The 26,026-nt window shown below is 44.6% G+C and overlaps 1 protein-coding gene across 1 annotated transcript in view; it reads left to right on the forward strand.

Moving 5' to 3' along the window:
- Positions 1-6,443: 6,443 nt before the first annotated feature.
- LOC109875879 (phenylalanine--tRNA ligase, mitochondrial) overlaps positions 6,444-26,026 on the forward strand; it is a 115,980-nt gene continuing 96,397 nt past the window's right edge. The window contains 5 exon segments of the mRNA XM_074933827.1: positions 6,444-6,819; positions 6,821-6,943; positions 7,572-7,644; positions 7,647-7,697; positions 8,096-8,211. Coding sequence (XP_074789928.1) covers positions 6,490-6,819; positions 6,821-6,943; positions 7,572-7,644; positions 7,647-7,697; positions 8,096-8,211 — 693 coding nt within the window. The 5' untranslated portion in view covers positions 6,444-6,489.

Genomic DNA, 26,026 nt, shown 5'->3' on the forward strand with positions numbered 1-26,026 from the left:
TTGCTTACCTGGTGCACATGGCTTCTAAATCAAGTGCACCTACCGCAATGTTGGCTTTTCTACAGAAGTGTTTGGCGATCGACTATGAATGCCTTGAAGATCGACTGGTAACTGCACTAGGACATTCAGAACACAAACCATAAACCCCATTTGCCAAATGTGTCCGGTAGTAGAATGCCCTTTTTTTTAAGACATTCTACCCAAAAATGCATGAAAAAGTAATTATGTTGACAACAAATATAACTGAAGTTCGCCATTGCGCTATACGGCGATGATGAGGAGCAAACGTTGGCCTTATGCTCGTGGCTCATTCGCCCCACTGCTCGTTTAGTTAGCAACAAATATACATTAAAACTTGTCACTCTGATCTTTTTCTATTTATCCAGAGTCAGGTGAACGAATGGATATATTTTCCATGTCTATGCACGCTAGTTAGCAAATGCGCTGACACTAATTAGCAAATTCTAAATGCAGAAACATAAAAATGGTACCCATTAATTAATCTGACTATGGGTAAGTAGAAAAAGGGCTTAATTGACAGTCTTGCACTATCCATTTAAAAGCGCGTCTCGGTAGAAATATGTCTATTTTTTACTACTAGTGTGGTTTAACAGTCATATCCCAATAGAGTTCCAGCAACGTGTAGAATCTATGCCAAGGCGCACTGAAGCTATTCTGGTGGCTCGTGTTCTGAGGGCTCGTGGTGGTCCAACGCCCTATGAAGACACTTTTCTGTTGTGGTTCCTTTTATTTCAGAAGTTACCTGTATCTTATCAGTGTCCTTCTCCAGTTGTCATTATAGTGGTATGCTTTGACACTACTTTCACACCATTTGGTTCCTCGCTGGTCGTTGTGCTTCAGCAGCCACGTAGCTGTCAGGGCCTGAGAACCAGTGTGAAATATGGCTCCACTGGGCCCCTTCGGCAGGGCCTTGCTCATTGAGCAGACATCCACGGGAAAGGCCGGCGTAATTCTCGCCATCAATTACAGTTGCTCTCCTGGGCCCAACGACAGCAGTGAGCCACATCCGCGTGCACCCACACGCCTTACCGTGGCTCAATGAGGCGGGGCACGCCGGGGAGTAAACGAGAGCGTGCAGCCATCCGGTAAATACCAAATCTATCTCCCCCTCCTCTCTCGCACCATTTCTCTCTGTACCTTCCCACTGTGAGTGATTTTTCTTCCTCTTTTATTCTCTCCCTCTTTGTATCGCTCAGTGTCTCCACTTCCTTATTCTCTCTTTTCTTCCCTCTCTCTGTTACTGTCTCTGACTTTCTCTGTTCCCTCTTTCACTGCTTCTCTGTTGTTCTCGTCCTGCATCCCCCTCTCTCTTTGTAGAAAATCATTTCCATTTCAGATGATGCCCTCTTTTCTCCTGTCCTTTTTATTTGTTCACTTTGTCGTCCAACTTTCAGAGACTGTCTCTCACTTCCTTCTTTACCTGTTATGTCCTCGTCTATCCTTTTATTCTGTTCTCTCATCTCTACAGATTGAATTTTCGCTCCCTCCCTGTCATATCATTTGATGCCTGATGAAAAGATGATCGATTACGTCAGACTCTCTGCCATCAAGGAGATGATATGTTCTTGTGAAGCGGAGTCTCCCCACAAGCAGGCTGGCTCAGAGGACGTGACTTGTCCAAATTGGGTCATCCCGTCATCTGAACACCCTCCTCATTTATCCTCTTCATGGCTTCTGCCGCATCGCTGACATTGCTACTGGTATTTCTACTGCTCTTTGACGTCATCACGGATATCATGATTAGGTTTAGACTGAATATGTGTTGGCGGAATCTCCCTAAGCCCCCAACTGAACATAGGGATTGTCTGGTGTCCTGCTCATGATCATTGTCAGCTTTGTCATCCCATATTCATCATAACCACTGTCGTTGTCATCATCATCATCATCGCCATCATCACTATCACCACCACCTTAATCATTACCTTGGGCATCATCACTCTTGTCATCACAGTCATCATCAATACCACCTCTGTTGATCGCATCCTAATTCTCAGGTGACTGGTAGTGGCTGCTTGAATGAGTCTGCCCCACAGTTGTTTTTCACGGCAGACGTATGGAGAGCGAGATTGCGAACACCTCCAGCTGCGATGATGTGGCAAAGCGCTACTCGCCTCTCTAAGCCAAGACATCAATAAAGGGACTGCAACAGTGGCTCCTTCTGCCAAGTGGAGTAGAAGGGCTTTGAGCGCCACAGTGTTTCCCCACGTGAGACTCCTCTCCTACAGAGTTGTTCCACGACGAAGACTTTCCCACCAATTAGATCAAGTGCTAGTCTCTTAATGACGCTGTCATATTATGGGCGGCTTGTGCAAGCGACTGTTTGAATAGAGATAGGTGCACATAGAATCGCTTTAATCGGAATGTCCCTACTAGGATTTCTATTTCTATGGTGTTGCTAACTGAGTAAGTGTGCAGTCGCTAGTGATCTAGAAAAGGGGACAAGTACACGGAGCGGGGTTGGGAGGGGAAAGGGCAAGCTGCAGTGGGAAAGAGATGGCGTTTCAGCCCGTGGAGAAAGAGTGGGTGTTGCGGCTTTGGGGGGGTTAGCTGTTGGGAGTGAAGTAATAGACCATCATGCCCATTTATATTTGTGACCTTTTACCCTTTACAGCTCCCACACACACACTGAACTGTGGAGTGTGTAGACACCTCCTACTACCTCTTCACTTTGTTTACCTTTAAGAGTGCTGAAGGACTTGCTTGGGTTTGGGGGCCCACTGGATTTAGGTGCCCCGGGCCTGAAATGCGTTAGTCCGGCCCTGGTTAGCTCGCTAACGCTAGCTTAGGTAGTGTATCTATGTAAGTGTTGGTACTGGAGCAGGCATTTAGCTGTTGTAGCTGGCGTGGACAGTGCATATTGATTTAGCCCAATTTGCCTCCTCATTTACGGCTCAGGGAGATGAATAGCTGACTGCAAAACAATCAGCCGCTGCCACCTCCGCACAATTCCGCCTACCAACCTGACACACACCCACCCTCAACGCAAGCACGCTCAAATGCTGACCACAATGTTGATTTTGTCCACCCACACCAGATGCGATCAGGACACGCAGGTTGAAATATCAACTATATTAATTTGTTGGACAGGTCGAAAAGCATTCTACATTTATGGCAATTTAGCTAGCTAGCTTGCTGTTGCTAGCTAATTTGTCCTGGGATTTAAACATTGGGTTGTTATTTTACCTGAACTACACAAGGTCCTCTACTCTGACAATTAATCCACAGATAAAAGGGTAAACCGAGTTTGTTTCTAGTAATCTCCTCTTTCAAGCTTCTTCTTCTTCTTCGGACTTTATATGGCTGTTGGCAACCAACTTTAAGGTGCATTACCACCACCGACTAGTGTGGACCTCAGTTAATCTTTCAGTCACCCAATGTGGGTATATACTCCTAAAAACAAATGAGGAGATGGGAGAGGCGGGACTTGCAGCGCGTCTAAGTATATCAAACATTAGGAACACCTTCTTAAAATTGAGTTGCACCCCCCCCTTTTTTTTTCTCAGAACAGCCTCATTTTTTGGGGGTCTCTAGCGTTCCACAGGGATGCTGGCCCATGTTTCCCACAGTTATGTCAAGTTGGCTGGATGTCCTTGGCGTGGTGGACCATTCTTGATACACAAGGGAAACTGTTGAGCGTGGAAAACCCAGCAGTGTTGCAGTTCTTGACACAAAACCGGTGCACCTGGCACCTGCTACCATACCCCGTTCAAAGGCACTTACATTTTTTGTCTTGCCCATTCAACATCTGAATGGCACAAACACACAATCTCATATCTCAATCCTTCTTTAACCTGTCTCCTCCCCTTCATCTACACTGATTAAAGGGGATTTAACTAGTGACATCAATAAGGGATCATAGCTTTCACCTGGATTAATCTGGTCAGTCTAAGTCATGGAAAGAGCAGGTGTTCTTAATGTTTTGTACACAGTGTACATACACGTGCGCGCGCACACACCCTATTGACGTGTACACCTATTCTAGTATCCGCTCAAAGCCTTCATAAATCAAGAGTTTAGTAAATGACTTTGCTCTTAGATCAAACAAGTTTGAGATCAAGTGGAGAAACAAAACATTCAGATCCTGGAAGTAGCACCGGCATCCGGTTCCCAAACGTGACTAATTGCATGTCTGTAATAGAAATGTGTCTCCTATTACACGTGATCCTCACTGACAAGTGTAGCAGATATGAGCAGGCTTGTCATTGCTAGTATCCATTGTGTGGTGACAATCAACTGTCTTGGGACCTGGAGTAGTCTCACACCCATGCCCAACGAAGACCTTTGTTGGGTAATAGTTATCACCTTAGCTATGGGAGTGTGTCATTTGTGCTGGTCTGTGTCCATGGTCTGCCAGACAGAGACTGTCACAGTAAGTTAGGCAAGCGCACTGACATACAGTACACTACAAGCAGCAACAAAGTCCCTTTCATTCATTATTGCAATGAGAGGTCCCGGCTCGATCTGCCAGGTTATCTGTGACTCAAAGGCAGCTATTTCAGGTGACATTACCTCAGGTCTTATTCAAAGCTCTGTAGCGAGATGTGCTGTGAATCAAGTGGTGTCCCTCACCATGAATTATGCAGGACTCTTTTCTCTCTCTCTCTCTCGACATTGTAGCCTGTATAGGCCAACACATGGCCATTGCTGTGGTGAGAGAAAGAAGCGCACCTGTATCTCTCACAGAACTAGAATAAGATTCACTTTCCCTCTCTGCTCTGATCGACATGTCCCTGCAACTCTCACCTCTCCAGCGTTGCACTTCATTTCCGCGGTAACCCTGATAAATTGAAATACATTTACCAAAGTTATAGAATTACTCCTGTCTGTTCAGAAAGAAATTCAATCTTTCAGAAAACTACACCAGGAGTAGGCCTATAATTTAGCCACAGCGGATCAATAGCATATTATTATTTGTTTTTGTTATACAATGTGAGTCTCCACACACCTAGGTCTATGCTATTGATGGGTTCAAGAAAAGGTTGTTTTTATTGATCTCAGTTTGTCAGTGTCAAAGAAGCCATTTTGTTCATTTGTGAGGTATTAAAAAAGATTCTGCTAAAGTCTCCAGTCATCTAAAATAATGTACATTTGCATGAAATGCATTTATAAAAGGCCCATGTATGCAATGTATGCAAGCACCTCTACTCTACTGCTTGATGCCAGCACGCAAAACCAGTGATATGTATGCAATCCTTTATTCAACTTTTTTTTCTATTACCTCCGAGGCCCCCAGGTCACCCCCCTCCCGGCACCTCCCAATTTACAAGTTAAGCACTGGGGTTAGTGTTGGGTTTAGGGTTAGGAGATAGGGCTAGGTTTCGTTTTAGGGTTTTGGAGTTAAGGTTAGGTTAGGTTAGGGAAAATAGGATTTTCAGTTGTTTGGTCCCCTTAAGGATAATAAAATACATGTTTGAGGATTGGTGTGTGTGTGTGTGTGCGCGCGCTCGTGCACACAGCTAGTGAGTTATGCTCAATGAGGGCCACATCTTGTACAGCCTACGATTTAGATCTGGCAAAAGCTTTCCAGATCAAGAACCATAATCCACTTTGCTGCAATGCCCCTGCAATGCAACATCCTTTGTCCTTAGTCTCTCTGTGCGTGTGTGTGTGTGTCCCTAGTGTCGGTGTGTATGTGCGTGCGCGTGTGTCTATTTCACCATTGCGTGCAAGCAAGAGAAGTGAGAGGACCGTGGAAGAAGAAACTCAGATCCCCTCCTCAGCTCATGAAAAATAGCTGGGAAAGGGCAAATATTTGAGTGCAGCCGATAGAGCGCTACGGTTAGTCCCTAATACATACAGCTCAATTCTCCCAGGTGCTCCAATGCGGTCTTCTCCACTGAAGCAAACCTGCCTGGAAAAATGCTTACAGCTGTAAGAAGAGTGAGAGAAAGAAAAAGAGGAAGAGAGAGACACAGGGTTGATTGAATTACGTCGTTCTTAAATGAATCGCTGCTTTTGCCCGCCGTCCAGTATTATAGCTGTGCTCATAAATGTAAATGGGACACGCACGGGTATGTATCCGATTTTAGATGAGCTCATAGTGTCTGCCCTGCAGAAACGTCTAGCCTCTTGCCGGGGTGTTCATCGGTTAATTTATTTTCCTCATGTAACCTCACGGAGATTATTTAATCAAGAAGGGCATAGAAGTTCATTTGAGCACCGTCCAGTCCAACATGAAGACATTCAGTCCAGCTCAATCCAACATGAAGACATTCAGTCCAGCTCAATCCAATATGAAGACATTCAGTCCAGCTTTACATGATCTCCCCTTATTTTTTGGCCCTCTAAAGCTTCTTAGGGCTAGGGTCCTTTTTTCCCAATTTCCGCCTGAATGACGTGCCCAAAGTAAACTGCCTGTTGCTCAGGCCCAGAAGCCAGGATATGGATATAATTGGTACCATTGGAAAGAAAACACTTTAACGTTTGTAGAGCTGTTAAAATAATGTAGGAGAATATAACACAATAGATATGGTAGGAGAAAATCCATTCATACACTTCACCAAGGTGACCAGCAAGATCCTGGCCAAGGTGGGCCGCAACCTGCACAACCAAGCCCACCATCCTCTCTGTCTCATCATAGAGCAAATCAAAGCCCACTTCTACCGTGCCTACATCATGCGCTAGGGCAACCCGCTGTACTCGGTCCACGACAACCTCAGTCCGGTGGTGACGACGGAGCAGAATTTCGACAGCCTGCTCATCCGGGCCGACCACTGCCGCCGGAAGCGAGGCGTCAGCTACTACCTCAACCGGGGCACCATGCTGCACGCTCACATCTCGGCCCACCAGAGGGAGCTGGGTGTGCTCGGGACTGGACCGCTTCCTGCTGGCGGGCGAAGTGTAACCGAGGGACGAGATTGACGCCAGCCACTACCCCGTGTTCCATCAGATGTTGGGCGTGCACCTCTTCTCTAACCACCAGGTCAGTATTGGGCTTTTCACACTAATGAGCCGAACCAAGCCAAGGCAAACCAATCTGCACTGAGTTGACCTGGTTGTGCATCCCCCATAGTTTCTGGAACCCTGCTGAAAAGGACAATGTGAAGAAGAAGAAAGAAAAATCGTAGCAAGAGGACAGCTTGGTTCAGGTGAAAAGGGTATAGGGTTATAGTAAAAGAGAACTAGGGAACTTGAGTATCATGTCCCCATAAAGCTTTTGAAATCAAAACAAATGCTGGTGGAGTTAAGGTACGGGAACATTTAAACTAAACATAACACTGGCTTGAGTAGCTACAGTTTTATTGATTAGCTTCTCCTCCAGACCACAAAGTCAAGGCCTTCTATGTAGGGTCACAACAAGGCCAAAGAGTTGGACTCACAATGTAGGATGAATACAGTATCCCATTGTTACACAACATGGAGCGCTACAGTTTTATCGATTGCATATGCTTTGCTGAGTACTGCAAAGACATTGAGAAGTAAACTTAGATACACATACAATAATTAATTCTACATGAAGTCCAATCATCAGCCATATTAACAGCATTAGCAGCAGTGTTGTTTTGAAGAGTTGTCTCTGAAATATGTGTGTGTGTGTGCATGTTTTTCAGCTGCTTGCCAAGGTTTTGAGCGGAGAGGACCAGTCTCTCTTCGAGAGCGGGGTGAGCCAGACCCCTTAGAAGCAGGAGACCTGAAACAGACCCTTGACCGTATGGTCAGACACCTGTTTGGAGAAGGTAAACAACGTTTCAAGTTCATGGATGCCCACGTACCCACAATATTGATACCCCATGGTAGTCAACATAATTCTCCATGTAGCGTTCACCTACCAAGGTTCTGTTCCAATACTTCTTCCCTTCCTTGAAAAGGTCTGGCATGACTGCATTGGTGAAAGCTTGCTAGATTAACTCTTCTGGATTACACTGTCATTTTAGAGCAATGATTACTTCATGGAAGGAGGGAAGGATACATTTAAAATGGTTTTAACAGGCCCATAGTCCTCTTAGGTCATTGGTCTCTTGAAGGAAATGATACAGGGAAATGTAACCTTTTGATAATTTTGGGATCAGTCCCTCGCCCTTAGTCTCAACCCGTCCTTTCCTCTCCTTCATCTCATCTCTCTTTTCTGTGCCAGAGCTGGAGATCCGCTGGGTGGAGTGTTAGTTCCCATTCACACATCCCTCCTTTGAGATAGAGGTGCATTTCCAGGATGACTGGCTGGAGGTGTTGGACTGTGGGGTGATGGAGCTGGTGAGCATGGCTGTTGACACACATGCAAATATACACAGACAAATGCACACACTCATGCACATTGGGCCGCAAGTAACCTAGCGGTCAGAGCGTTGGGCCAGTAACTGAAAGTTTGCTAGTTCGAATCCCCTGCCAACCAGCCGACTATGTAAAACATCTGTCGAACTGCCCTTGAGAAAGGCACTTGACCCAGGGTCACCGTCAATAATGGCTGATCCCTGGCCGTGACCTCACTCTCCAAGGGTGTGGGATATGCAAGAAACACATTTCCATTTCACACCTCACACTTGTACAGGTTACACACTTGTACATGTGTGAAACAGGACAAATATAAGCACCCCCATATGCGCAAATACTCGCACACGAACACATACACACAGACACACACTCATACACACTCATACACGCTTGCAAACACACATGCCCGTACTGTATACACAAACATAAACTCGTACTGTAGGTCTTGCATACACTTACTCTTTCTCTCTCACACACGCACGTACGCATGCACACACTATCACACACATGCTTTAAAAAATACTCTTGCGCGTGCACACACGCACACACACACACACACACACAAACAACCAAAACAACAGATTACTCTTCACAGATTTGGCTCTGCGGTACTAAAGAGATAGCTCTCGCGGTTTTGCCCTTGAACAAAGCTGTGTGCTGACGTGCCTCAATAAACATCCCACTTGTCTAGAAATCAATAATACATGAAATGGACGCCAAAACAACATGACTCCTGTTTAGCTATAGTGTTTGCTCTCTTCCCACACAACGAAGGCTGTTGTGGCTGAGGTCGTTGGGGTCGAACCTTTCTCCTCCGTCTTCGACCCTGCTGCAGTGCAGTCACACTTCCTGCCTCCACCAGCAGATGGCAGTGTTGTGCAACTGAGGGGTGCAGGTGAGCCTGGGGGTGGTGCAATTCCTGTTTGGGGAGTGTGTGGACGGAGACACTCTCTGGGGCCCCAGGGGACGGGGTCTGGTTCAGCGGCCCAGACAGAGGCTTGTTTCCGGGGGGAGAGGACCTTGAATGACCCCCTCACGCTTCAGCAGTAGCTTGCAGCCAGCGAGCCTTCCATCCCTAGACTGTTACTAAAGGTATTAAAGAAGAGGGAATATGTTTGGAGATCTCCTGATTCCAGCTCTGCACTACAGTGGAAAAACCCTCTCAACACTCAGCTCCTAGCCTTTCACCTCCAGACATATTGATTAAACAGTTTTGTCCAATTGGCTCAGGCTCTGCCTGCTCATGACACTGTTCCACAAGTGCCTAATTCACATTGTAGAGCCAAACTGAGCCCAGCCAAGCTGTATTGGGCTGGCCTGGTTACGCCTCCACAATAGTTGCTGGAACCATGATGTAAAGGACAATGTGAAAAGAAAATATATGGGCAAGAACAGTATGCTTTGGGTCGGCCCTATAGTGTGAGGCAAAAGACGTTTCACATTATAGGGAAAACTGTTTAGACTTATATTGTCTCAGAAGCCCAAACTTCTAAGATACCATTCCAAAGCCCGGGAAAGTTCTCAGAAAGACAATAAAAAATTATGGAGTATGGCAGAGTAGATGGAAAGTGCTGACGCTGCGTCAAAACCAGAGACGTTGTGTGTACAAAAAAAAAAAATGCATCAGATAGATTACCATTGGAAAGGTCAGTGTTCTGTTTGTTATGATTCGGGAAAAGTAATTCTACTCTGTGAGCAATGCTACTCTATGTGAAACGTCCCTGAGTTTAATGTGAGAACACTGGCAGGTTTAACCCTGTTGTGTGGTTTTAATTAAGCCGTCTTATTGTTATGAGCTATGCTGGAGCACACCGTTGAATGGTCCAAAACAAACAACTCCATTCCAATCTTGTGCATCAGATTCTAAAACATAAGGCTCCATTCCAATCTTGTGTGTTGGATGCTACAAAACTAACGGCTCCATTCCAAGATTGTGTGTTGGATGCTACAAAACTAACGGCTCCATTCCAATATTGTGTGTCGACCACATTACTCTCCCTGAGTGCTGAGTGCTTCTTCCAACAGGCCTTAGTTGATGGGCCCGGAGATTGGAAGTGTGTACACTTGTTGGTGCAGTCATCATCTGGCTTATTTTGGAACCTACCGCCGACTGTGCTCTCTGGCATTTTGAGGGAGTCAATAATTGAACACCCCTGACCTCATCCCAACAAAGACACTCTGTTTTGTTAATCCCCCCCCCCCAAAAAAAGGAGAAAGGAAAGCATTCGTTCCACATTTTGTTTTCTCTCTCTCGCTTTCCCTTTCTTTATTTCTCTCCCTCTTTACAAATCTCTCTCTCTCTCTCTCTCTCTCTCTCTCTCCCCCGCCGCCCCGATTTTCATTTTGGAGCAACTCAACTGGAGCAACTTTTGGAGCAAATTTCGGTGCAATTTAGCCGGATGCACTGTAGAATCAGTGATGCGTGCATCCAAACCCATTTCTGACATGGTGCCTCCTTAAAAATAGCTTTTTGTCAGGGCAATGCGAGAGTCTCTCTCCTCTTTTATTAGTTTTTTAACAAAAGAGACGTCCCTTGCAATACTATTTATACTTCATCTCTCAATTTAACGTAGGAGGGTCTGTGCAAAAAGCCTTTTGTCTTTATGACACTGCTACTGGGGTTAAATTGTTGTATAAAACATTTGTCATGCCATTTTCTGTTTGTTATGATTCATAAAAAGCAATGCTACTCTGTGAGCAATACTACTCTATCTTTGAAGAACTCATGTTGAACCCGCGAGATGTAGTTTGGGGGGTGCTGCGATTTTTCGCCAACGGACAAATATTGGTCTTTTAATACAGGACTAGTAGCTCTTTTTTATATATATATACAGTACTAGTCAAAAGTTTGGACACACCTTCTCATTCAAGGGTTTTTCTTTATTTCTACTATTTTCTACATTGTAGAATAATAGTGAAGACATCAAAACTTTTAAAATAACACATATGGAATCATGTAGTAACCAAAAAAGTGTTAAACAAATCCAAATATATTTTATACTTGAGATTCATCAAAGTAGCCACCCTTTGCCTTAATGACAGCTTTGTACACTCTTGGCATTCTCTCAACCAGCTTCACCGGGAATGCTTTTCCAACAGTCTTGAAGGAGTTCCCACATGCTGAGCACTTGTTGGCTGCTTTTCCTTCACTCTTCAGTCCTACTCATCCCAAACCGTCTCAATTGGGTTGAACTCGGGTGATTGTGGAGGTCAGGTCATTTGATGCAGCCCCCTACTTCCCGCGGCTATGGTTGAAACCCTCATTTTTTATGTTAACTTTGGAAATTGGTCAATCGTAATAGGTGAGTGTGTTGCTGTTGTGATTAATACTATATAATGTTTAATATTCCTTGTTTTTTTGTGTTTGTATTTATTATTGCTTCCCATTTAGCTGCTGCCAGAGTCTATTTTGGACTTGGAAACTGTGACGAGACCCCTGGTGGCATGTCTTGTGGGGTATGCATGGATGTCTGAGCTGTGCACTAGTCACTTTAACAGACAGCTTGGTACTTCCAACATGTCAATCCCTCTCACTAAGACAAGTGGTGATGCAGTCTTCCTCCCCTCAGCAGCCTCCACTGTTACATTATGACTTCCAACACCCCTGGGACATTGTACATTAGCAGCAGCACCACGACAACTCAGCTACACAATGGTTGGGATGGTCTTGGGTCACTAAGTAATTGTCTCTCGCGGCCAGGCAACAAAATTATTTGGGTGGACTCCGTCATTGCTGTAGAGCATCTTCCGTTTCCGAAAAGGTGTCAAAGTTATCTATAAAAGTTATGCCAACAGAGCTACAGTAATCCTTTAGCCAGATGTGTAATGCCAGAAGCTTGCTGAATCTTTTGCAGCCGCGTCCCAGCTACAGCACAGGGCCTGAAATAATCTGATGTTGTTTGGAGTCTTTCAGAGCTAGAATCAGTTCTTTAAAATCCCATTTCAGCAGTTCTGAGCTAGCCCTCCTAATGCCGTTTTGACCCCACATGAACTACGATAACATCAGGACACAGCAGCTGTCATAGAATGGTAGGAAGCAGCCTTGTAATTTCCTGCACTCGTGCTCAAGGATAGCACAGGGTTTTTGACCCGGGAACCAAGATTTCTCATCATAGAGCTGCCAATGATGACAGTTGGTAAAATGGTCGAGAAGGTCCGGTTCTTTTTCCGCCTACAGGGGTTTATAGTAGTCCCCTCGAGGACCGATGGTAGGTGAGACCCGATAGACCCGAGCCAGCCATATAATCCATTGTGGCTGACGGGGCCGGGGTTTCGCACCCTCACGGTCCAACCCAGGATCACCCTGGGTTGGAAACAGGGTAGAGGCCGATGGCACTGCAACCTCCGAGCCCAAGGGGGTGAAGATGTTTTATGTCTGGATTGGGCTTCCTAAAGCCAAAGAAGCCGTGTTCACCATTGACCACTGCCTTCCATTAGGCTTACGATGGATGATGGGATTACATTGCTGGATAGATTGATCGGAGACTGGGGCATGCGCTAAGTCCTCTAGAAGCGTTGGTCCTGTTAAATTTTCCACATTCGGGGGAGACTTCCTCAGTGTGAGGTCCCTGTGAAGCACAGGCCAGTCAGTCAAAGAATGGTGACAGGGCTGTGATTCTCTCACCGTATTAGAAATGTAGAGATGGTGGAAGTGCAATGCGGAAATTTGCTTGCTTTGGCTACACAGCTGTATCCTATAGTCCTCCGCAAGTAGGCAGTTGTTGATTTTTTTCATAAAGGAAGCACTCAAGAGATTCACTTTCTGTTTACATCTGGTAAAAAAAAGGTGCTATCAGAATGGGATTCATATTTTCCAGTTTCGATACCGGGAATAGTTATATTTATCCTAAGAGTCCCGAGAAATACCGCAAGTGCCCATTTTAAAGCGCTTAAAACCATTTCAGACCAAATTTAGATTTAGTAATGATAGAGTAAGTATCATTGATCACCAATTACATTGTTGTGAATTGCGAAACAGCCTGTTCATGAATTCCAAGCATTATCATGTTCCTCTATTAATTCAGTGTATTTCAGCAGTGGGCTGTCTCAAAACAGAGTGCGCTCAGGATGCACAGAGCGCACCCAGAATATAGAATTGCCGACTCATACAAACTGTGTAATAGCAGTCAAATTACAAAAAGTCAAATGACTAAAGTTCCCTAAGCTTGCTAGATAACCTCCTTCAATGAATGACAGAATACCTCCTATATTTGTCAAAATCGAGTTGATGATTATACAGATAGCAGATCGGCTCATGAATAATGAGATGATGACAATACACTGAACAAAAATAGTAACCAAACAAGCTTCAATGCCATACAACACTCCTTCCGAGGCCTCCAACTGCTTTTTAATGCAAGTAAGAGCATGCAAGTAAAGTGCATGCTCTTCAACCAATTGCTGCCCGCACCCTCCCGCCTGACTAGCATCACTACTCTGGACGGTTCTGACTTAGAATATGTGGACAACTACAAATACCTAGGTGTCTGATTAGCCTGTAAACTCTCCTTCCAGACTCACATTAAGTATCTCCAATCCAAAATTAAATCTAGAATCTATTTTGCAACAAAGCCTCCTTCACTCATACTGCCAAACATACCCTCGTAAAACTGACTATCCTACCGATCCTTGACTTCGGCGATGTCATTTACAAAATAGCCTCCAACACTCTACTCAGCAAACTGTATGCAGTCTATCACAGTGCCATCTGTTATATCACCAAAGCCCCATATACTACCCACCACAGCGACCTGGACGCTCTCGTTGGATCGCCCTCACTACATATTCGTCGCCAAACCCACTGGCTCCAGGTCATCTATAAGTCTATGCTAGGTAAAGCCCCGCCTTATCTCTGCTCACTGGTCACCATAGCAACACCCACCCTTAGCACGCACTCCAGCAGGTATATTTCACTGTTCATCCCCAAAGCCAACACCAACACATGGCTGCACCATACCCAGTCATGTGAAAACCATAGATTAGGGCCTAATGAATTTATTTAAATTGACTGATTTCCTTCTATGAACTGTAACTTAGTAAAATCTTTGAAATTGTTGCATCTTGCGTTTTATATTTTTTGTTCAGTATAGTTTAAATATCAAGGTATCTGAATGGGGACCAATTCTGTTATAAAAATATCCATATCTACTCTCAAACCGTTTGTTGACCACACGTTATCTACCCAAGCTCTCATATGGGAAGCAAATACGAGACAGCACAGAGAAGCAGGGGATATCTTGACATGCATAGGCAAGAGACGTGATTTGATTATGCAACCTATATACAGTATTACAGAATAAAGTTAGGAGTTTTCATGCGAGTAAGGATTTTGGCTTTCAGTGGGATTGGGACTGGATAGAAAAATAGCCAAGGCTCAAGGATAGGAGGAGATAACAATTCAGAGGCATGAGGAGAAATGGAAACAGACTTCAGGTCTATGACAGAGATGCATATGTAGTGAATTTTGCATAGACCTATCAAATTTGTGACTGTCTGAAAACTCACAATGACAGCTCAAAGAGACACATTATTTTATCTGCTAGACTGTAGGGTTTATTAACTGCATTTGGGTCGCTTGTGTAGTTCGGCAGTGTCAACTATGTGTGTGCTTTGAATTTATGCAGACTTTGTGTGACGTAAATACGCTGGGCTAAAGGCTTCCATGCGACAACCTGTTTGTATAATGTGCTATTAACATTTTTTGCTAATCGTATGCTGCTCGCGTTGTGGAATTGCATTAGTGCCGACTTTGGGGAGAAATGTTGTAATTTCCCGGGTTTTGTCATAGAAAAAATTCTGGGAAATGTTCCCGGGACAGGCTCTATTATCCAATCAAACCCACACAGTGTTTTAAATTGTACCAGCAATGCAACTTGGTGTTTTTAACAACTATTGTTGTCAAACATGATTGACTTGATTATGTTATAAATATAGTATATGTGATTATTTTTCTTCTCACACTATTAAAGTTTTTTACATCTTTGAAACCCAGTAGCCTTGTTCATCAGGGCACACCATGGCAAAAGGTTTTAAAGAGCCTTGCCACGCAAAACGAAAACCAGCATTTCTTATTAGACACGTTCAAATAGTATGTCCGCATTTTTTGTAGTTCTGGAATGTTTACTTCCGTTTCGTGACTTTTGAACACAAATCCTTTGTGTTCTACTGTTGACTATCTTCATGTGGCTGTTTGTATGTAGAATTGACAGCTGGTTGCAGTGGGAAATATCATCTGTTCCATTGACTGTAATTGGGATTGTTTTATGGCTCTGTAGACCCTGTTCATTCCACCTGCAACGCTCTCACTGGGAAAATGAATAGGCATGCAAAACCTGGGTGACACATTATGTCGCTATGAACTCCATCTCTAGAGCCATCAGCATGTCTGGGAGGGAGCACCCTGTCCACTTTTTAGGGATACGGCTAATTCAACCTAGCTTTCTTTTCCGCTGAAAACCGGATGTGGGGACTCCACTCAGGCGTCTTTTTACGCCTGCTGCGTTCGGATGGGGTGTGTGTGTGTCTGTGTCTGTGTGTCATTTTAATGAGACCAGTCCACACTGGAGTGGAGAGTGATTGCATATCAATGGAAGTGTCCCTCTGCCCTTGGGCTCTGTTGCCATGCTCTTGACATTAATGCATGGGAGAGGCTTTTTTTATTCAATGACTTTGTCAAACTACACACACACAAACCACGTGCCCACATATGCACACACAGACCCACACCTGCATTCTCTCCTTTAAGTCTCTATCCCAAGTTCCCTCTCTCATTCTTCCCCTCTTCACTGCAGGGACTTTGTTAACCGCACCCTGCCACTCTCATTCCCTCTCTCTCTCTAACACACACGCACATGCATACAGACACCCACACTCTTACACACTAGCTCCTCATTCTCACTCTCTCAACTCTGTCTCTCTCCCTCTCCCTCTCCCCCCATTTCTTCACTGCGGCAGATCAGTGTGCCTCCCGTTTCCAAGGCAACTCCTCATTCAGTCCCCTCACACACACCCACCCTCACACACTCACACATGCAGGCACTCCCCCTTTCTCTTTGGAGCAGTGAGACAATAAGAAAAAGCTGGCAGAGTGAGAGCGAGAGAGGAAAAGAGATAGAATTAAACATGTAGCAGGGGTCTCTCTCCAGACGGGACCAGCAGCCGGGATGCCAGCGGGGGTGGGGGGGTTGTGTGTGTGTGTGTGTGAGTGAGGTGGTTATTTATTTGTCTCTCGAGCGTGACCAGCCATATGCGTAACGTGGACGAAGCGTGCCACAGGCTTGGGGTTAAGGGACGGATCAAAGGAGGATGGATGGATGGATGGATGGATGAAGTAAGGGAGGGGGAGATGGGGTCTCCAGTCTCCATTAGTGCTGGCTTAGTTATTCATTAGAGCGCCGGTGTGTAATCCCCTCATTCGCATCTATTCCACAGGGAGCTGAAGGGGGGACAAGGGTGTGTGTGGTGGAAGGGGTGTGCTACTGAGGGTCTCCCCAGATACCGGCCACAGCATATGGGACCCGGTGTTAATGACGGCACACGTCCCTCCCCCCTCCGCCTCAGGTTAGTCACGCCCCGGAGGGCACGAAAGGTCTTCTGTTGTGGAGGGGGAGGCACCGCCAATGTGATTAAAACCGTGTTCGGGTGACAATTAACGGCCCTTCAAGTCCCCGTGCCAGAGGGCCCGAGGGCTCAAGGGATAGCAGAGGGGTGTGGGGCGTTTGGATAGGCTGGTCGGATCGAGGTTGGTTCAGGTGGCACCTTCAGTCTTAATGCCTCTTAATGCCCCTTTCCACATCCTTTTTTTCTGAATAAATCATGTGCACATTCTGACCCACCCCCTCTCGATGTCTCCACCCACATTACACCTTCTTCTGTCAGATCGGGGATTTTATTTCCCTTCGTTGACGGTTTACTCAATTCCCCCCCTGACTGTCTACCCACGCCCATCTTTTAAAAAAATTATTAAAGCCAGTTCCCCCTTGTTGGAGAAGGATGCATGGATAAAGGTAAAGGGAAATAAAGCGCTGCTGATGAGTGATTAGGATGGGAAAAGATGTAGATAGAGGTAGAGCCAAGCAAGGATCGATAAAAACAATACATATTTACAGTCAGTGATTGGTATCTCTACTGAGAGACAAAGATGGAGACGGCAGTACACAAAGAGAATATCTGTAGACTGTAATGGAGAGAGAGATACAGAGAGTGAATGCGGGAGAGGAGGCAGAGAGAGGGAAAAGAGAGACTCTAGACAAGAAGCAACCAGTCAACGCTGTGACCCCTTATGTTTTGTTAAGGTGGCAACTCCTCCCACTCTCTGGCCCTTAACCCCAAAGCAATTGGCACGTGGCCCCTCCCCCTCCTCTAGCCCCAGTCCCAGTGGTCCCACTGGAGGCAATCACTGGTGGGACAGGATGGAGACAGCTGGTCCACACACACGCGCGCACACACCAGCTACAACCCCCTGTCCCCTGGGTTTGCAGGGGCCAGAACGAACATTTGTTTGTGCAGCGTTCCATTTCAGCCAGCTTGCAGAGGCAGGGGCCAAATAGACCCAGACATTTAAGGAGAAAAATACTAACAGAGAGAGCAAGATGGATAGAGAGAGGGAGAGAGGTTGTCATTGAGAGGGCAAAATGGAGGTAAAAGCAGGAGAGTCATTGTGGCCTAGTTAACACATGGGCTTGATGCAGTGGCTTAGGCCCCCTATTGCTCAACATGTTATATATATATATATATATATATATATATATATATATATATATATATATATTCACTGATATGCTCATTATGCGTGTATATGCATAATTGCGTGAAAGATGATCCCGAGGTGGAGGTCTAAGTATCTTTGATGCAAACTTTTCTTATTTCTTAGTGTGGAATAATTTGCTATTGTTATTCATATCCAGCTCCTTTGTCCTGTAAATACAGAACCCTTATGGCAGATACCTTACAATTCCTGATTTTCATCCTTCTGAGTTGCTATTGATTCAGTCTTTATCCATTTGTTTTGCCCTTTTGAGAAGACAAAAGGCACGAAATGGGAGAGAACATTTTTGAACCAAGTAAAATTGATAAACATTGATTTAATTTTGCCACGGTATGCCTTGCTGATTTCAATAGGTTTCAATAGGCCTTGTTTTTAGTCAGAACAGCCTTAGTTCAACCAATGATGCGCAGAAGCTACTGAAGTGGAGTGGACTTTGGACAGCAGTAATTCAGCTTTAAAAGGTCATGCCTTATATGTTATATTCTTATAATTTGTAAAACAAAAATGAACACCTTTTCGTGATATCCAATTGGTAGTTACAGTCTTCTCTCATTGCTGCAACTCCTGTATGGACTCGGGAGAGGCGAAGGTCGAGAGCCGTGCATCCTCCGAAACACGACCCTGCCAAGCCGCACTGCTTCTTGACACAACGCTCGCTTAACCCAGAAGCCAGCCGCACCACACCTGGCAACCGTGTCAGAGTGCATTGTGCCCGGCCCGCCACAGGAGTCACTAGAGCGCAATGAGACAAGGGACAACCCGGCCGGCCAAACCCTCCCCTAACCCGGACGACTCTGGGCCAATTGTGCACCGCCTCATGTGTCTCCCGGTTGCGGCCAGCTGCAATACAGCCTGGGATCGAACCAGGAACTGTAGTGACACAGCTAGCACTGCGATGCAGTGCCTCAGACTGCTGCACCACTCGGGAGGCCCCCATATATTATATTCCCCCATATATTATAGCTTTTCCAAAGCTCAAAGGGCTTATATTTTCTTGTGAACTCAAACGTAACATCATCCAACGTTTTTAGTCTGTTTGAGTGGTAGTCCATGGTCATGAGCTGGGATAGTGTGTCATATCTGCTAGAAGTTTGGAGCAATGTTGTCTTTATCTACAGTGAGCGTTCATTAAATGGTCTGTCTGCTTTGTCTGTGTATGAGAGAGAGCGAGAGATTTTGTGTGTGTGTGTATGCAGGCCCTTCGCTGACTCAGCAATCAATGGAGTAAGATATGCGATGTGAGGCGCATCGTAAACGCGGGCCGGGGAAGGAAGGATGGCGTCTGGCACCTCGCCAGCATGGGGAAATCGACAGACAAGGAACAAAGCACTCTGGAAAAGGAGACAAGCTCTATGCTTGTAAAAAGTCATTCGTAGAAACAGGGTCTATCAGTCGCGAGTCTCCGCTCAGCAAACAAATACTAGTGGTTTGAAACTGGAGTCAGTGAGCCAGGTAAACACTGCTTGAAATGTGTTGGTGAGGAAAGGTGGAGAACAGGGAGGTAGGGAGGGAGGGGGAGAGTCTATAGAAGACACTGACGGTGAGAAGACACTGTGTGCTACAGCATGGTAGCATGTGTCGCATCACCAGTCATTCACACTTCTACCCCTGCTTCGAACTGTGAAGGTGGTGTGTGTGTGTGTGCGTGTCTGTGTGTGAGTGAAAGCGTGTGTGTTTTACTAACACAGATGTTTATTCTCTACGAGATAGGAATGCAAGCTAATGAAGATATACATGAGTGCAGCAATTATATTTAATGAGCGCACGCCACTTGTGCATTGCGGTTTTACCGAGGTGGCATAAGAGATGTGCGGGGGCCTCGAAAGCCTGTTTCGCCAAACGATGCTGTTGCGGTTGTCATGGCATTATTAATCGATCAGCTTATTTTTGTTAATTTGTTTCGCCCGCGACGCGGCGACGGGGGGAGCCGTCTTCGTGGGAGCGTGAGAGACGAGAATGCTAATTATAACACAAGTGGCGAGCAAAGACAAGGCGGAGAAGGAACAGACGAGTGGCAAAACCACAGCAACTCTACTTTTCCCTTAGTCATGTCGGGCTACAGGCCCGTGGCAGCTTGTTCCTTTGTCCAGGCTCTCGTTAATGAGCGGGGATATGGGACAAGAGCCGTCACTGTGTTAATCCGCTTCAGGACCTTTGAAAAAAAAAGCCTTTTCTGCAGGGAAATGTGCTGTACCACCGAGTCTGCAGCAGCAGCTGCACGAACACAGCCATTGACACTTGTCTCAAGCCCAGGTGGGGGCAAAGACCGATAGATGATATGGAGAGAGAATTCAATGGTACAGGGATGAACTGTGCCCCGGCGGCCAAAACTGTATGGATGTTGTCTCCAATATGGATGTTGTCATGGTTGTAGTCTGGTTATCAAAACAGATAACGTTAAAAATATGACGTCTTTCCCTGTTGTCAGAAACAATAAGGTTACCTGGTGTAACAGGTTGTCATCTGGTAATGTCTTCTCAACCAGAAAACCTGAAAATTGTGTCAAGACATCATGTGCCAGATTGTGCCTGCTGGATGCAAAATAGCTTGAGGCTGAGCTGGTTATCAAAGCCCATCAAGCTGAAATTCTTCCACCAAACATTGTCGATTTGTGCCCAGATAAACAATGTAGCCCTGAGGGGGCATCGAATGGGCATTTATGGAGTAAAAGCACGTGTACAGTGCATTCGGAAAGTATTCAGACCCCTTGACTTTTTCCACTTTGTTACTTTACAGCCTTATTCTAAAATTGATTAAATTGTTTTTTCCCCCCCTCAATCTATACACAACGCCCCATAATGACAAAGCAAAAACAAATGTATTAAAAATAATAAACTGAAATATCACATTTTACATAAGTATTCACACTCTTTACTCAGTACTTTGTTGTACTATCTTTGACAGCAATTACAGCCTCAAGTTTTCTTTGGTATGATGCTACAAGCTTGGCACACCTGTATTTGGGGAGTTTCGCCCATTCTTCTCTGCAGATCCTCTCAAGCTCTGTCAGGTTGGATGGGGAGCGTTGCTGCACAGCTATTTTCAGGTCTCTCCAGTGATGTTCGACAGGGTTCAAGTCCGGGTTCTGACTGGGCCACTCAAGGACATTCAGAGACTTGTCCAGAAGCCACTGCTGCATTGTCTTGGCTGTGTGCTTTGGGTCGTTGTCCTGTTGGAAGGTGAACCTTCGCCCCAGCGCTCTGGAGCAGATTTTCATCACGGATGTCTCTGTATTTTGCTCTGTTAATCTTTCCCCCGATTCTGACTCATCTCCCAGTCCATGCACCTGAAAAACATCCCCACAGCATGATGCTGCCACCACCATGCTTCATCATAGGGATGGTGCCAGGTTTCCTACAGACTTGGCATTCAGGCCAAATAGTTTGTGTCATCAGACCAGAGAATCTTGCTTTCATGGTCTGAGAGTCCTTTAGGTGCCTTTTGGCAAACTCGAAGTGGGTTGTCATCTGCCTTTTACTGAGGAGTGGCTTCCGTCTGGCATATCTTCCATAAAGGCCTGATTGGTAGAGTGCTGCGGAGATGGTTTTCCTTCTGGAAGGTTCTTCCGTCTCCACAGAGGAACTCTAGAGCTCTGTCAGAGTGACGATCGGGTTCTTGGGCACCTCCCTGACCAAGGCCCTCCTCCCCTGATTGCTCAGTTTGGCCAGGCAGCCAGCTCTAGGAAGAGTCTTGGTGGTTCGAAAACTTCTTACATTTAAGAATGATGGTGGCCACTGTGTTCTTGTTGACCTTCAATGCTGTAGAAATGTTTTGGTACCCTTCCCCAGATCTGTGCGTCGACACAATGCTGTCTCGGAGCTCTACAGACAATTCCTTCGATCTCATGGCTTGGTTGTTGCTCTGACATGCACTGTCAACTGTGGGACCTTATATATACAAGTGTGTGCCTTTCCAAATCATGCCAAATCAATTGAATTTACCACAGGTGGACTCAAGTCAAGTTCCAGAAACATCTCAAGGATGATCAATGGAAACAGGATGCACCTGAGCTCAATTTCGAGTCTCATAGCAAAGGGCCTGAATAAAAAAAAAATGTCAATACATTTGCAAACATTTCTAAAAACCTGTTTTCCCTTTGTCATTTTGGGCTTTTGTGTGTAGATTGATGAGGACATTGTTTTATTTAATCACTTTTAGAATAAGGCTGTAACGTAACAAAATGTAGAAAAAGGGAAGGGTTCTGAATACTTTCCAAATGCACTGTATGTAGAGATATTGACATACAGTATATGATAACATGTCCCCTCTTGCCTTCCAATCCTGTCCCACCAAAACCTCAAACACAATGAATGCAGAGAGAGAGACTGACTGCCTTTTCAGTTCTTTCAAATCAGCAGCACCGATGAAAGGATAAAGTCAAGGAGAGTTAGGTACTTTAGATTGTTGAGTTACACACTAGTTCTTTCCTTCCCCGCTGGCTCATCTCCGACTATTCCAGAAAAATCAATCCCTCGACCTTGTTAAACCACTTGTTAAATGTGTGGGTGTTGTGGTGATCAGAATGGTGCACGAAGTATTCAGATAAATAATATTGGTAATTACTAGCATGAATTATTGATCTATGTAGCAGTGGTTGAAATGTCCCTTCAACATTTACTTGGTAGTTTTACAACCCACCTCTCCAAGCACCACCAATGCAGCCCGAATGGCTCCCAGATAGTTGTTGTTCCAAACACATCATAATGATGTATTGTACAGTGAATCTCTCCAATCTGCATCAATCCTATTTCAGAGGTAACCCGTGGGAGTAGCCTTATGCTAATGCAGATTCGAGGCCATGTCGTCATGGTTACACGTCAGCTTGCTACAGGTTAAACGCAGATGCTTCTAGAGTACAGCTATTCTAGTAAGTTACAATGTTGATTCTATGTTAGCTCATGCTTGCAAAATGTGTATGTTTTGGATATAAAAGGATTAGATTTGTACTAATAATAGGGGCTTTTCTTCAGCCAGTAAGTACACATTTGAGGAACGTAGTTTTACTGGACGTTAAAGGCAGCACCTTCCACCTTGGTAAAGAACGGTTTTGAACTCTACATTTCCCTCATGGTTTTGTTTGCGTGTTCATATAATTTGCTATGATGGGAGAGAAAATAGCTCTTGATGCAACTGACTTTCCAATGTGCCTGGATCTCTCACTCTCAAATCTGTTGTATAATCATGCAATCCATTGATGGGTTTAAATTAAGCAAGTCTGCGTATTTATGACACAGGACTATTTAAATGTTTGGGAAATTGGGAAAATCAATCATCTTTATCGTGGAAAATGTTTTGGAAGCAAATTACAACTTCATATATTGCAGATCAGCAATGCAAGTAGTCCATGGTAGAGCAAGTCATTTAACCATGTCTTTTTATAGCCCTGGCAACAAGCAGTGCTATATTTTGCTAGGTTTATTTAGCTTTATTATATGCATGGTTGTAGAAGTGCAGTAGCTCACTTTCTTATGATGAAAATGACCTAAAGGGTTCAAAAAGCATTTGGATGCATACCACACAAATCAATTGTGGACGCACAATTCTGTATGTCATCCTTCATATAAGGTGTATTCCATAATAGGCCTTTATGTCACTTGGCTCCTCACTATTATAAGGACACTTGAGCAAATCAAAAATATTTCAACTTTATTCAAGTATTTTGTCTCGATCTCAAAGAATGAACATATTAATCAAAAAACACTTTTGGTTCCTGTACTCTTCCGTGTAAAAGAGGAGCGGTGTTTGTGATGATGAAATAATCAGGGATTGATTACAATGGTTGAAATGAATGTAGGTCGAATGCAAATTTGCAGGAACAAGTTGACCTCGAGCTTCAAATGTATATTTCAACAGAAGTTGAATTAAATTACATAATTTAATTAGCAATCTGTTAATTAGCCTATTTTTGGGAGACGGAGAAGAAGGCAGACATAAACGTGGAGGGAGAGATTAGTTTGTGAGGTTTCTGTGAGAAAGACAAAGGGGATCGATATTGTGGAGGAGAGGATTGGATTGGACAGGGGAAGATAATCTCACAACAACACCAACTTTACAAGATGACTATCTCTAGCTAGAGAGAGGGTTAGCATTGGGGGTTATTCAGTCATTCCATTAGGAGAAAAATCCCCAAGGAAATGTTATTCAATGCCTAAATAAATGGTTAAAATCAGCGTTGGGTCCCATTTTTAAAGTTCCATTTCTTTTAAATCTGGATTTCTCCATTCTTGAAATGGAATTGATCCCAGTCCCGGCAACTATTATATGTTAATTCACAACCTTTGGAAAGTTGCTTCCTAAGATTCTTCATGATCTCCACCAAAGTGATGTAAGGATACTCTTACGGCAGTGCTCGATATTATGCCAAAGCTAATGGTAAGAGGTTAAAGGGTAGTTCAAGTTCATTATAACATTTGTAGGTATCGGAATACATACAAATTGCAGGGTAATTGCAGAGGAAACAGTTTTTAACACCAAAGTAACTGAATATAAGAGAAACATACCAGATTTGGGGACTAGACTTTGTGGCAGCACGTGGGGATCTAGCAAGCTAGATCTACAAGGGTTTTCTAACGCTTAACAGCTTCTGTTAGCGTCACATTCCAGCTCAGGCTTTATCCGTACTATGATGGTGGATATTGCTCATCCGCCTGCCGCTTACTCGAGCAGGCTTGTAAACTGAGCGTGCATGTCGCACATGGCTCGTCGAAACACCGAACTCTTCATTGAGACGATGCTGAACCATTAATCCATGGGTGAGTCAGTCCTACATTTTCATTTGTGATGAAATCAAAATGAAAGAAAAGTTATCTTACAAATTCAGCAGGCTTGTGGCGTGAAAGAGGCTTTTAGAAGTGTCGACATTTTATTGCTTATCATCAATGTCGTCTTTGGTGTCTTTGATTAAGTCACACAAAGTGTTACATTACTAAATGTGATATTTCAACAACAACAAAAAGTTGACAAAAAATACCATTTGATTACTAAATTATTTAATCGGTCGTCCTCAAATTAAGGGATGATGACGCAGTCTTTGCAAAAGGGAGGGAATCTGAATTCATTGGTCCTCAACGCGCAGCTCAGTCATTTCATTCAGGGTAAGTGGAGCTGCCAGCCACACCCTTAAAGAGTTCACGAGTCAGCTGTGTACACTTACAAGCCAACAGGCATGTTCCAGGCTGACTACATGACTTAAGGTGCTGGCGAGGGAGTGGATATGATGATGTTACCCCTTACCGCACTCCAACAGAAAGGGGGTTCAACCACAGGGGGTTGGTGTCACCTTATTTGGGGAGGATGGGCTTGTAGTAATGGCTGGAGTGGAGTAGGCGGAATGGTATCAAATACATCAAACACATGGTTTGATGCCATTCCATTTGCGCCGTTCCAGTCATTATTATGAGCCGTCCTCTCATCAGCAGACTCCACTGGGATCAACACTCATCAATATCTCTGTTTTTGGTGTGTTCAGTGACGGGTCTTTTTCCTTACACTGAAACACTTTCCTCATTAACTGATTAACTTAGCTTTACATTGGATAAAGAGCCTGGCTTGTTTAGTTTGCCAGTAAAATGTGTGCTGATAGAAAATACTGCAGTGGAGTAATAGCACCCTTTTCACTTCTGCATAAAACAAAGGGAACCTGCATACTGTATCAATATCCTGAGTAAATGTACACTACAACCTCAAATATACAAAGATGGCAAAATAATTTGATGTGAAGTCAACCAGAGACTTTATGCCCCTTCCCAAAAGGAAATGAAGTCAGAACTCCAAATTGGATTGCCAGACATATTTTTCTGGCTGCATATGCATCTATTTGTGAATTGACTTCCTGATGTGAAGAAGTAGCGAGGGAGTGATGATGAACATATCACTGTGAGTGTGTGGGCCCTGCGTCCCCTGGCAGCTGCAGACTGGGGACCCAACAGTCATCCACGATCAGCCATGTTAAGCTAATTGAGACGTAATGGCTTAATTATTAACCCAACAAGCTAATTTCACTGAATGTTTAAAGGCATAGTTTACCCAAAT

This window comes from Oncorhynchus kisutch, linkage group LG11 (assembly GCF_002021735.2).
Source record: "Oncorhynchus kisutch isolate 150728-3 linkage group LG11, Okis_V2, whole genome shotgun sequence".
In the NCBI taxonomy this organism is placed as follows: Eukaryota; Metazoa; Chordata; class Actinopteri; order Salmoniformes; family Salmonidae; genus Oncorhynchus; species Oncorhynchus kisutch.